Raw genomic sequence first — 13,793 nt, forward strand, 5'->3', positions numbered from 1 at the left:
AGAAGCAGAAGACACCAAAGAAGCAGAAGACACCAAAGAAGCAGAAGACACTAGAGAAGCAGAAGACACTAAAGAAGCAGAAGACACTAAAGAAGCAGAAGACACTAGAGAAGCAGAAGACACCAAAGAAGCAGAAGACACCAGAGAAGCAGAAGACACTAAAGAAGCAGAAGACACTAGAGAAGCAGAAGACACTAAAGAAGCAGAAGACACCACAAGATTCGTTCTGAGCCTCATCGGCCTTTAATCAGGTTAGTGCAAATAATGTGATCTGTCCAATCGGATTGGTTGTCTGTCTCAGGAGATGATGACTGACGTCAGATATACAAAGCGGTTTATCAGTAATGTGCAGAAGGATCAGACCCGGGTAAGAAGGAACACCCCCATGCCTCCCCTCCTGGTCAGAGGTCCTTCCCCCGAGTATATGGCACCCCTGAGGAGGTCATCATTTATGGTGATATGAAGAGAATATTATAGGTATACGACAGTCCAGATCTTCCAGGAAGTCCCCGAGGTTTCCTCCTCAATAGGTGTCATCCAATCCCCAGGCTTCGGTCACTGGACCGCCTTCTTCTCACAGATGTAGCGATAGGCGCGGGAACAATGCTCATCATTCCAGTCACCGCTGTAGTAGAGCTGAACACAGTCCTCGCCACCACCGAGACCGTGACCGAAATACTCATCCGGCTGGCCGCTGGCCCAGTGTCTGCAAGGAAGAAACATATATAAGAAGAGTCCGGCAATGGAGGTCACCAAATGTGGAGGCCACTAATGTAAACTTGTCTGGAGCCCTTCCAGAGCATTCCCGAGCTTGCAACCTACAGCAGAGTGAGAGGACCGTCAGTCAAGAAGAACACAGGACTTCTCCAGGGGACTGAGAGAGTCCCACAACTCCTGGACTGACCTCTTATCTGAAGTGTTGGGACAGTTTTCCCGGACAGAGGAACACGAGAAGGCTGCGGAGCTCCAACTTATGGTCTCTTCAGGTGTTGTGGCCCCGGGCTACCGAGAAAGAGGGGACAGTGGCCTCATCTCATGATTGGTGCACAATCTGGACACCTGCAGCCAATGTCCCACCACTGACCAGTCCCGGAGATCTCCTGTGATTGGAGGTGAAGGAAGAACGTACAATTCGAATGTTCTAACACAGAAATGTAGATGAGGAGAAGTCAATAAGGACATTACTTTGGTGTCGAGGAAAATGGGGTCCCGTCCACCCATTTCCACTCTCCATTTATTTCACTCAGACCAATCCAGACCCGATTCTTCATGGCCAGTTTAGTCAGGAAAACCTGGAGGACACAATGCCGAGAAGTGATGAGAACAATGGAGAGAAGGAGGTTGGGAGGCGTTTGCCGGGATGGTTCCAGGCGAGTGGTGGGCACATTGTTGTAGTGGGGTGCGGGCACACTGATGGAATCCTATTACTGCCCAAATTTCCTGCCCCACCCCCCTCCTCGGTTCTAACTGCAGAGGAGCCAACGTGTTCTGGTGATGGAATGGCACAGCCATCGTTATGTCACATGCCATTTACAGGCGTGTGCTGCTCTATGTAAGGGGGAGCTGAATGTTTGATCCTAGCCTTGATCTTAGTGAGTCTTGGCCACCACATGGCTTACCTCCTAGATACATCCAGACCACCACATGGACTTATCTCCATGACCCATTCCAGACCACCACATGGACTTATCTCTACGACCCTTTCCAGACCACCACATGGACTTATCTCCATGACCCCTTCCAGACCACCACATGGACTTACCTCTACGACCCATTCCAGACCACCACATGGACTTATCTCCATGACCCATCCAGACCACCACATGAACTTATCTCCATGACCCATTCCAGACTACCACATGGACTTATGTCCATGACCCATTCCAGACCACCACATGGACTTATCACCATGACCCATTCCAGACCGCCACATGGACTTATCTCCATGACCCATTCCAGACCACTACATGGACTTATCTCCATGACCCATTCCAGACCACCACATGGTCTTATCTCCATGACCCATTCCAGACCACCACATGGTCTTATCTCCATGACCCATTCCAGACCACCACATGAACTTATCTCCATGACCCATTCCAGACCACCACATGGACTTATCTCAAGGACATGCTCAGACCACCACATGACACATGGACTCCTTTTGGCTGCCCTCCTAATCCAATACATTCCATATCCCAGGAAGCTGAGAGCTCCTCCCGATCACATCTCATCATATGGAAACAAGTGCTCGGGCCGTGTGCGGGAGCCAATCTTCTGTGCCCTGAACCCTCACTCTAAGCTCCTCCCACTGTCTTACCCAATGGTCCTCTGTCTCACTGTCTCAAACTCTGACCCTTTGTGGTCACAATCTCCCAACATTGACCCCCTTCTGCTGCGAGCCACAAACATGCCACCAGAAGAACGCCTCCTGCGCCCAGTCTGAACCCTCTTTGTGGCTGTTTGGCTGCCGCTCCCCCACACAGCCTCTGTTGTCAATTACAAGAGACATATGGGTGGGGGCGGGGCAGAGGGGTGGGGGGCGGAGCAGGTGGATAGATCTTTAGTATTAAACTCATGGTGCACACATACCTACCAACATTATGGTCCCGGCTCCCACTGTTAACCCCGCCCACCATCTGCATTTCATTACGTTTAGGGCCAATTTGGGCCCACTTTATAGGTTGGTGAAAGCCAGACCCCGCCTCTAAATATGAGGGGATGGGCCACCTCACCCACTTTATAGGTTGGTCAAAGCCAGGCCCCGCCTCTAAATATGAGGGGATGGGCCATCTCACCCGCTTTATAGGTTGGTCAATGCCAGACCCCGCCTCCAAATATGAGGGGATGGCCCATCTCACCCACTTTATGGGTTGGTCCCGTCCAGACCCCGCCTCTAAATATAAGGGGATGGCCCATCTCACCCACTTTATGGGTTGGTCAAAGCCAGACCCCGCCTCTAAATATGAGGAGATGGCCAGTCTCACCTGCTTTATGGGTTGGTCCCGTCCAGACCCCGCCTCTAAATATGAGGGGATGGCCCATCTCACCCGCTTTATAGGTTGGTCCCGTCCAGACCCCGCCTCTAAATATAAGGGGATGGCCCATCTCACCCGCTTTATAGGTTGGTCAAAGCCATACCCCGCCTCTAAATATGAGTAGATGGCCAGTCTTACCTGCTTTATGGGTTGGTCCAGACCCCGCCTCTAAATATGAGGGGATGGTCCATCTCACCCGCTTTATAGGTTGGTCCCGTCCAGACCCCGCCTCTAAATATGAGGGGATGGTCCATCTCACCCGCTTTATAGGTTGGTCCCGTCCAGACCCCGCCTCTAAATATGAGGGGATGGTCCATCTCACCCGCTTTATAGGTTGGTCCCGTCCAGACCCCGCCTCTAAATATGAGGGGATGGTCCATCTCACCCGCTTTATAGGTTGGTCCCGTCCAGACCCCGCCTCTAAATATGAGGGGATAGCCCATCCTCCCGTGCGGCCATATCTCCACCAACGTAGAGTATGAGGTTGGGTATTTTAGCTCCTCCTCTTTTAGCTCCTCCCATTCTAGCTCCTCCTTGACACTGACCTGCTCCTCCTGGGTGTTGACGACGGTCAGTCGGGCCTTCCTCCTCTGGCACATCCTCTGAGATTCCGTCCACGGTTTGGCCATATTGGAGAAGTAGTAGCAGCTGTTCCGGAACTGAGACCAATCATCAGGACAGGCGCCATCGTAGGTCTCTAGGAGGAGGAGACCCCGCCCCGTTACTGGGGAAATTAGAGGGAGCCCCGCCCCCACCCCCCTCAGATATGTACTAAAGGAGTGGAGAATTTTCACTGAGTCCAATCATCTGCATGCACGCTGGTTCTACTCATGCCCACGGCTGGGCGGAGCAGAGAGGTCACCCGCCTTTGTACTCGCTGCTCAGCCAATCAGTGAACGGGTCTATAAGGATCCTGGGAAAGCTGTCTACCATTGCCATGGTTGCAGGGCAGAGAGATTACAATGTTTAGTGCAATAGGAACCAGCAAATTTTCCTTTTTATAGGGGGGAGGGGCAAAGGTTTCTGTCTTGTGAAGAGTGTCCCTCACTTCCTGTCTCTGTGACACCGTACAGGAAATGTGAGGTGTGGTTGTCACCGGGACACGGACATAATATCCGCCATCCCCATCCCCTGTGTGTGTCCCCGTTCATGACAGGCAGGAAATCCCCCAATAGGGGCAGGACATCTAACGGAGGCTCCGCCCCTTCCCCAAATAAGGAAATAGAACAATGTAACAAAACTCACCATTGTCCGGAGGAAGTCTGTGCGCCCCGTTCCTGGATACCAGTCCGTGCTGCGATCCATCTACAGAGAGACACAGAGGAGAGTCCTCACACCCCTCACCAGAGGAGAGTCCTCACACCCCTCACCGGAGGACAGTAACCCCCCACCCCTCCCATCCCCAACCTCCCCAACAGGTTCACTAAATGGTATTACATCCGTCCCCAGGCGGCAGAGAGACTCACCTTTCCCGTTTTCCTGTCCATTAAACCCTTCGCTGCCGTCACTGTCCTGGGCGGAGACACTTCTTTCATTACCCCCGGAACCTGCAACGGAGAGCAATCAGGAATCAGTAACTGTACCCACACGTCCAATCCCAGCCCAGGAAGAAGATGATGACTCTGGATGATGGCTGAATAAAGATGGCGCCTGGAAGTGTTCCAGTGACACATTACTCAGCACATTGTACTTCTATATCTCATGAAAGGTCCACCAAGAAAATCGGCAGCACCAAGAACTAGTGTGCCGCGTCCACCGTATCCTGAACCCCTCAACTCTGGTGGTGTCCTTCAGAGGAGAAAGGAAGTGATTGTGCGTTACAGCTGTGGTGAAAGATGTGATGGGCGTAGGGCGGGGAATATACAGTGAATGATCGGTGAATATCATTCCGGAATCCAGCCAATCATATTCCAGGAACTGTACAATTGCGGTGAAATGCAGAAATCAGCCGTTTCCACCTTTCTAGGCCACCGAACACCAAACAAGATCCGAGAATATTCCGGGAATGTGATGTCTGTTCTGATATGTCTGAGCGATTTCCTCACCTCGGGTGGAGGCGGTGACCACGATGTTCACAATGATGAGTCCGGCACAGACGCAGAAGAGAAGAACGATGAAACGAGAAGAGACCGGCTGCTGAAACCACTTCGGTTCTCTGGTGACTGGACAGAAGAAGACAGAAGAGTGCTCAGAACATGTACAACACCACCGCCCCATCACCACCCAGACCACCAACACCGGGACCCCTGTCCTCCAATACATGGGAGATATTACCACCACCGCATTGCCACCCAGACCACCAACACCGGGACTTCTGTCCTCCAATACATGGGAGATATTACCACCGCCCCATCACCACCCAGACCACCAATACCGGGACCCCTGTCCTCCAATACATGGGAGATATTACCACCACCGCCTCACCACCCAAACCACCAATACCGGGACCCCTGTCCTCCAATACATGGGAGATATTACCACCACCCCCTCACCACCCAAACCACCATTACCGGGACCCCTGTCCTCCAATACATGGGAGATATTACCACCGCCCAGACCACCATTACCCGGATCCATGTCCTCTGATATGTGGAGCATTGTGAGGTCGGTATACGCCATCCTGATCTTTTACACAACCGTGGGCACTGCAAGGAAACCACACATTGATTAATGTCATAGCTCATCAGGTGGATGGACGATAGACATTTCACTATCTTCTGACCCGGGGCCACCAGGAACCATCTCCTGACTATGGGAATGAGGTGCACCCTAAGCACTGACCATTGTAAAACTGGACTCCCCTGTAGACCCCTGTAGGCCGCACATCACTGGTCTTCTGTCATGTGACCTTTTTCTGGATTTACATTCACAATAGTCGTCATCAGCAAAAAACTCTTTAAGCAAGTTGAGGGTTTGATATGGGGAGGAGTCTGCTGTAGCGGAGGATCCCGGGGGCCACAATAGCTCTCGTCAAGCTTGACTCAGAATAGTTGGTGGTTCTCCCATCAGACGCTCATCGGACTGGCATCTAAAGTGGGACCAGGGGGGGACTCGGGGCACAGAAGAGAGAATCTGGAGGGTTTAGGAGGGATCTGCGGTCCAGCCTGGCCTCCTGATTGAAGAATCTCCACCCAATTAAAGGCACGAAGACCCGAAAAGGAAACAAATCCCTTAAAGGGCCCTCACATGGGGCTGATTGTACTGGTGACTCCTGAGGACAGAGGGAACTCGGGGTCTCTGCCTGGAGGAGGTCGGAGTCCATGGAAATAATTCTTCCCGGTTCTGCCAGGCTCCTCGTACGGTTCTTCGGGGTGATCTTCCCCCCAGGTGACCCCACTTCAGCCAACATCCGATATCAGACTTCTCCAATACTGACCCAAAATCCAGCAAACATGCCCCTCCCCCCATGGGTCAGGAGGTGACCGCGGTGGACTCATTTGGGATTTTTCCTCGTTTTCTCTGGTTTCGGGGTATTTGAGTCTCTAATGTGGGAACTTTTGTGTCTCACTTCTCGGACCGGCCGGAGGAAAAACGGGACATTTATAGCTGGAAAAGGTCAAAGTTCAACAAGACAAACAATTCTGAACTTTATAAAGGGTCATTGACAGCCGGGAGCCCCTCCCCCTCACCGCCGGGCGCTCACCTCCCGCATCTACTACTACAGACAATCAGATTTACTTCCAGAACATTCTATGTGACCCCTCCGCCCTCGGCCGGGACCCAGGGGAGCCGCGTGCTTAAGGGGTAACTCTGCTCATTCCCGTTATGTCCAAACAGGCTCTTGAATAGTGACGAGCGGATGACAGGTCCCTGGAAATGTCCTCACTCTTCTAATCCTGCTCTTGAAGTATCCAGTGTGCCCAGTGGGGTGGGGGAGAGGGGGTTCATTCAACGCTGCGTCTATGGCCGGCGAAACATGAACACGTGCCATCGGAGAGATCCAATACTTCAAGAGCCTGTATAGACCTACCGCAAGAAGATGGACAAAAGAAATGTTTTGTAAAGAAAAAAAGCCCAGGAAACCATCTACGGGCCGAAAAAACAGGAAATCCGCAAAAAAAACTGAGCCGACGAAACGTAACCCCGATTAACCCCTGCATTTAACCCTTTACACCGAACCCAGAACACCAAGGACAGGAACCAATCAGAGGAAGCCATCACTGCGCCCACTAACATACAGCTAAAGGAGGACCCCGGACTACGCAGAAAGAGTGAATCTGCCACATTCACTTCATCAACAGATTCACCAACAACGCTCAAAGACATGAGGAGCCGGGCACTGCCATGGGGGACATGTACTATGTACTATAATAAGACATGAGGAGCCGGGCACTGCCATGGAGGACATGTACTATAATAAGACATGAGGAGCCGGACACTGGCATGGGGGACATGTACTATAATAAGACATGAGGAGCCGGGCACTGCCATGGGGGACATGTACTATAATAAGACATGGGGGGCCGGGCACTGCCATGGGGGACATGTACTATAATAAGACATGGGGAGCCGGACACTGGCATGGGGGACATGTACTATAATAAGACATGAGGAGCCGGGCACTGCCATGGAGGACATGTACTATAATAAGACATGAGGAGCCGGACACTGGCATGGGGGACATGTACTATAATAAGACATGAGGAGCCGGACACTGGCATGGGGGACATGTACTATAATAAGACATGAGGAGCCGGACACTGGCATGGGGGACATGTACTATAATAAGACATGAGGAGCCGGACACTGGCATGGGGGACATGTACTATAATAAGACATGAGGAGCCGGACACTGGCATGGGGGACATGTACTATAATAAGACATGAGGAGCCGGACACTGGCATGGGGGACATGTACTATAATAAGACATGAGGAGCCGGACACTGGCATGGGGGACATGTACTATAATAAGACATGAGGAGCCGGACACTGGCATGGGGGACATGTACTATAATAAGACATGAGGAGCCGGACACTGGCATGGGGGACATGTACTATAATAAGACATGAGGAGCCGGACACTGGCATGGGGGACATGTACTATAATAAGACATGAGGAGCCGGACACTGGCATGGGGGACATGTACTATAATAAGACATGAGGAGCCGGACACTGGCATGGGGGACATGTACTATAATAAGACATGAGGAGCCGGACACTGGCATGGGGGACATGTACTATAATAAGACATGAGGAGCCGGACACTGGCATGGGGGACATGTACTATAATAAGACATGAGGAGCCGGACACTGGCATGGGGGACATGTACTATAATAAGACATGAGGAGCCGGACACTGGCATGGGGGACATGTACTATAATAAGACATGAGGAGCCGGACACTGGCATGGGGGACATGTACTATAATAAGACATGAGGAGCCGGACACTGGCATGGGGGACATGTACTATAATAAGACATGAGGAGCCGGACACTGGCATGGGGGACATGTACTATAATAAGACATGAGGAGCCGGACACTGGCATGGGGGACATGTACTATAATAAGACATGAGGAGCCGGACACTGGCATGGGGGACATGTACTATAATAAGACATGAGGAGCCGGACACTGGCATGGGGGACATGTACTATAATAAGACATGAGGAGCCGGACACTGGCATGGGGGACATGTACTATAATAAGACATGAGGAGCCGGACACTGGCATGGGGGACATGTACTATAATAAGACATGAGGAGCCGGACACTGGCATGGGGGACATGTACTATAATAAGACATGAGGAGCCGGACACTGGCATGGGGGACATGTACTATAATAAGACATGAGGAGCCGGACACTGGCATGGGGGACATGTACTATAATAAGACATGAGGAGCCGGACACTGGCATGGGGGACATGTACTATAATAAGACATGAGGAGCCGGACACTGGCATGGGGGACATGTACTATAATAAGACATGAGGAGCCGGACACTGGCATGGGGGACATGTACTATAATAAGACATGAGGAGCCGGACACTGGCATGGGGGACATGTACTATAATAAGACATGAGGAGCCGGACACTGGCATGGGGGACATGTACTATAATAAGACATGAGGAGCCGGACACTGGCATGGGGGACATGTACTATAATAAGACATGAGGAGCCGGACACTGGCATGGGGGACATGTACTATAATAAGACATGAGGAGCCGGACACTGGCATGGGGGACATGTACTATAATAAGACATGAGGAGCCGGACACTGGCATGGGGGACATGTACTATAATAAGACATGAGGAGCCGGACACTGGCATGGGGGACATGTACTATAATAAGACATGAGGAGCCGGACACTGGCATGGGGGACATGTACTATAATAAGACATGAGGAGCCGGACACTGGCATGGGGGACATGTACTATAATAAGACATGAGGAGCCGGACACTGGCATGGGGGACATGTACTATAATAAGACATGAGGAGCCGGACACTGGCATGGGGGACATGTACTATAATAAGACATGAGGAGCCGGACACTGGCATGGGGGACATGTACTATAATAAGACATGAGGAGCCGGACACTGGCATGGGGGACATGTACTATAATAAGACATGAGGAGCCGGACACTGGCATGGGGGACATGTACTATAATAAGACATGAGGAGCCGGACACTGGCATGGGGGACATGTACTATAATAAGACATGAGGAGCCGGACACTGGCATGGGGGACATGTACTATAATAAGACATGAGGAGCCGGACACTGGCATGGGGGACATGTACTATAATAAGACATGAGGAGCCGGACACTGGCATGGGGGACATGTACTATAATAAGACATGAGGAGCCGGACACTGGCATGGGGGACATGTACTATAATAAGACATGAGGAGCCGGACACTGGCATGGGGGACATGTACTATAATAAGACATGAGGAGCCGGACACTGGCATGGGGGACATGTACTATAATAAGACATGAGGAGCCGGACACTGGCATGGGGGACATGTACTATAATAAGACATGAGGAGCCGGACACTGGCATGGGGGACATGTACTATAATAAGACATGAGGAGCCGGACACTGGCATGGGGGACATGTACTATAATAAGACATGAGGAGCCGGACACTGGCATGGGGGACATGTACTATAATAAGACATGAGGAGCCGGACACTGGCATGGGGGACATGTACTATAATAAGACATGAGGAGCCGGACACTGGCATGGGGGACATGTACTATAATAAGACATGAGGAGCCGGACACTGGCATGGGGGACATGTACTATAATAAGACATGAGGAGCCGGACACTGGCATGGGGGACATGTACTATAATAAGACATGAGGAGCCGGACACTGGCATGGGGGACATGTACTATAATAAGACATGAGGAGCCGGACACTGGCATGGGGGACATGTACTATAATAAGACATGAGGAGCCGGACACTGGCATGGGGGACATGTACTATAATAAGACATGAGGAGCCGGACACTGGCATGGGGGACATGTACTATAATAAGACATGAGGAGCCGGACACTGGCATGGGGGACATGTACTATAATAAGACATGAGGAGCCGGACACTGGCATGGGGGACATGTACTATAATAAGACATGAGGAGCCGGACACTGGCATGGGGGACATGTACTATAATAAGACATGAGGAGCCGGACACTGGCATGGGGGACATGTACTATAATAAGACATGAGGAGCCGGACACTGGCATGGGGGACATGTACTATAATAAGACATGAGGAGCCGGACACTGGCATGGGGGACATGTACTATAATAAGACATGAGGAGCCGGACACTGGCATGGGGGACATGTACTATAATAAGACATGAGGAGCCGGACACTGGCATGGGGGACATGTACTATAATAAGACATGAGGAGCCGGACACTGGCATGGGGGACATGTACTATAATAAGACATGAGGAGCCGGACACTGGCATGGGGGACATGTACTATAATAAGACATGAGGAGCCGGACACTGGCATGGGGGACATGTACTATAATAAGACATGAGGAGCCGGACACTGGCATGGGGGACATGTACTATAATAAGACATGAGGAGCCGGACACTGGCATGGGGGACATGTACTATAATAAGACATGAGGAGCCGGACACTGGCATGGGGGACATGTACTATAATAAGACATGAGGAGCCGGACACTGGCATGGGGGACATGTACTATAATAAGACATGAGGAGCCGGACACTGGCATGGGGGACATGTACTATAATAAGACATGAGGAGCCGGACACTGGCATGGGGGACATGTACTATAATAAGACATGAGGAGCCGGACACTGGCATGGGGGACATGTACTATAATAAGACATGAGGAGCCGGACACTGGCATGGGGGACATGTACTATAATAAGACATGAGGAGCCGGACACTGGCATGGGGGACATGTACTATAATAAGACATGAGGAGCCGGACACTGGCATGGGGGACATGTACTATAATAAGACATGAGGAGCCGGACACTGGCATGGGGGACATGTACTATAATAAGACATGAGGAGCCGGACACTGGCATGGGGGACATGTACTATAATAAGACATGAGGAGCCGGACACTGGCATGGGGGACATGTACTATAATAAGACATGAGGAGCCGGACACTGGCATGGGGGACATGTACTATAATAAGACATGAGGAGCCGGACACTGGCATGGGGGACATGTACTATAATAAGACATGAGGAGCCGGACACTGGCATGGGGGACATGTACTATAATAAGACATGAGGAGCCGGACACTGGCATGGGGGACATGTACTATAATAAGACATGAGGAGCCGGACACTGGCATGGGGGACATGTACTATAATAAGACATGAGGAGCCGGACACTGGCATGGGGGACATGTACTATAATAAGACATGAGGAGCCGGACACTGGCATGGGGGACATGTACTATAATAAGACATGAGGAGCCGGACACTGGCATGGGGGACATGTACTATAATAAGACATGAGGAGCCGGACACTGGCATGGGGGACATGTACTATAATAAGACATGAGGAGCCGGACACTGGCATGGGGGACATGTACTATAATAAGACATGAGGAGCCGGACACTGGCATGGGGGACATGTACTATAATAAGACATGAGGAGCCGGGCACTGCCATGGAGGACATGTACTATAATAAGACATGAGGAGCCGAGCACTGCCATGGGATGAAGTGTGCAGTATGGTGAATGGCCAGCAGAGGGCAGCAGAGAGTCGGATATCTCAGTATAATGTATTCTCAGTCCTCTTGATCACGTGACCCCTCACACGGCACAATCCTGAGGCGGTATATTGGGGTCACCAATCACCATTGACAATATTTTTCAATTTCATGTGACGACACAGAAGAAATGACACTTGGCTACAATGTAACGTAGTGAGCGTAATGTCCAGACCATGACACCGCCATGCGTGAATGTAGGCAGGACACACGTGTCTTTGTACTCCTCACCTGGCTGCCGCCACACACGCGTGACACCACCTGAACCAAATGCGTTTATCTTGGAGTCATCAGACCAGAGGAAGCGGTTCCAGTACTCCGTGTCCTTAGTCTGCGTGTCTTCCTGTGTGCGGGCTTTCTTGTGCTTCATCTTTAGAAGAGACTTCCTTCCGGGACCACAGCCAGTGTGCGGCGTATGGTCTGAGCACTGACAGGCTGACCCCTCCCCCTACAACCTCTGCAGGCTGACCCCTCCCCCCTACAACCTGTGCAGGCTGACCCCTCCCCCCTACAACCTGTGCAGCAATGCTGGCAGCACTCATACGTCTATTGCCCAAAGACAACCTCTGGATATGACGCTGGGGGCGTGCACCATGGCGAGGCCGGTTCTGAGTGGCGCACCGCTGTATGGTCTTGGCCACTGTGCCGCGGCTCAATTTTCGGGGTCTCGGCGGCCATCTTTATGTGTCAGATACTCGGAGAGTTCTTTGCCATGAGGCGCCATGTTGTACTTCCAGTGATCAGTATGAGAGAGCGAGAACCCCAAATGTAACACACCTGAGACCTCGTAACACTGACCAGTCACATGACACCGGGGGAGGGACACTATCGAGTCACATGACACCGGGTGAGGGAAAATGGCTCATTGGGCCCAATGTGGACATTGCCACTTAGGGGTGTACTTACTTTTGTTGCCGGCGGTTTAGACATTAATGGCCGTGTGTTGGGGACAGCAGATGTACACTGATATACTGCCAGGGGCCCCGGATTGTACACTGATATACAAGCTGTACACTCACTATGTTACATTGTAGCCAAGTGTCATTTCTTCTGTGTTGTCACATGACATGATATCATACAATGAGAGGGGGGGACTGACTTCTGGGAGATGCGGTCCATGGAAGGGTGCGCTCTGTCATGTGATCTGCTTTCCCCGGGTTCAGAATCTCACCCGACTGGTCCGTCCCGAGACATTATAATCCCGTCCTTCCTGGAACCGCTCAGAGTACAGACCGCACCCTGCCGAATGTTCCACACCAATCAGCAGAGCATTCCTCCCATTCATGCTGCAGACCATTCCTCCTATATATACTGCAGAGCATTCCTCCCATTCATGCTGCAGACCATTCCTCCTATATATACTGAAGAGGATACATGACAGGGCTACGTGTATACCCTTCTATAGGGCCGCCCCTTCCATTGCTGGGGACCCCCATTCAGATCACTCCCCCCCTTCCATTGCTGGGGACCCCCATTCAGATCACTCCCCCCCTTCCATTGCTGAGGACCCCCATTCAGATCACTCCCCCC

At 51.5% G+C, this 13,793-nt stretch overlaps 1 protein-coding gene across 1 annotated transcript; it reads right to left on the reverse strand.

Moving 5' to 3' along the window:
* Positions 1 to 547: 547 nt before the first annotated feature.
* On the reverse strand, positions 548 to 5,657 carry LOC108803276 (hepatic lectin-like). Its single transcript, XM_018575109.1, has 7 exons — positions 5,549 to 5,657; positions 5,084 to 5,200; positions 4,505 to 4,585; positions 4,284 to 4,343; positions 3,584 to 3,762; positions 1,186 to 1,292; positions 548 to 706 (listed from the first exon to the last, which is right to left on the reverse strand). Exons 1-7 carry the CDS (start codon positions 5,655 to 5,657, stop codon positions 556 to 558), a joined length of 804 nt encoding a protein of 267 aa, XP_018430611.1. The 3' UTR covers positions 548 to 555.
* Between the last annotated feature and the right edge of the window lie 8,136 nt (positions 5,658 to 13,793).

Source organism: Nanorana parkeri, unplaced genomic scaffold, assembly GCF_000935625.1.
Source record: "Nanorana parkeri isolate BGI_ZX_2015 unplaced genomic scaffold, ASM93562v1 scaffold3561, whole genome shotgun sequence".
Classification (NCBI taxonomy): Eukaryota; Metazoa; Chordata; class Amphibia; order Anura; family Dicroglossidae; genus Nanorana; species Nanorana parkeri.

Bases quoted from the DNA above. Each gene is read 5' to 3' on its own strand.
- LOC108803276 (XM_018575109.1), bottom strand. From the start codon at position 5,657: ATGGCGTATACCGACCTCACAATGCTCCACATATCAGAGGACATGGAT. The intron at 1,293-3,583 runs GTCAGTGTCAAG...TGTGTCCTCCAG, and splicing joins TCAACACCCAGGAGGAGCAG to GTTTTCCTGACTAAACTGGC. The intron at 707-1,185 runs GTAATGTCCTTA...TCTTCCTTGCAG, and splicing joins CCATTTTCCTCGACACCAAA to ACACTGGGCCAGCGGCCAGC.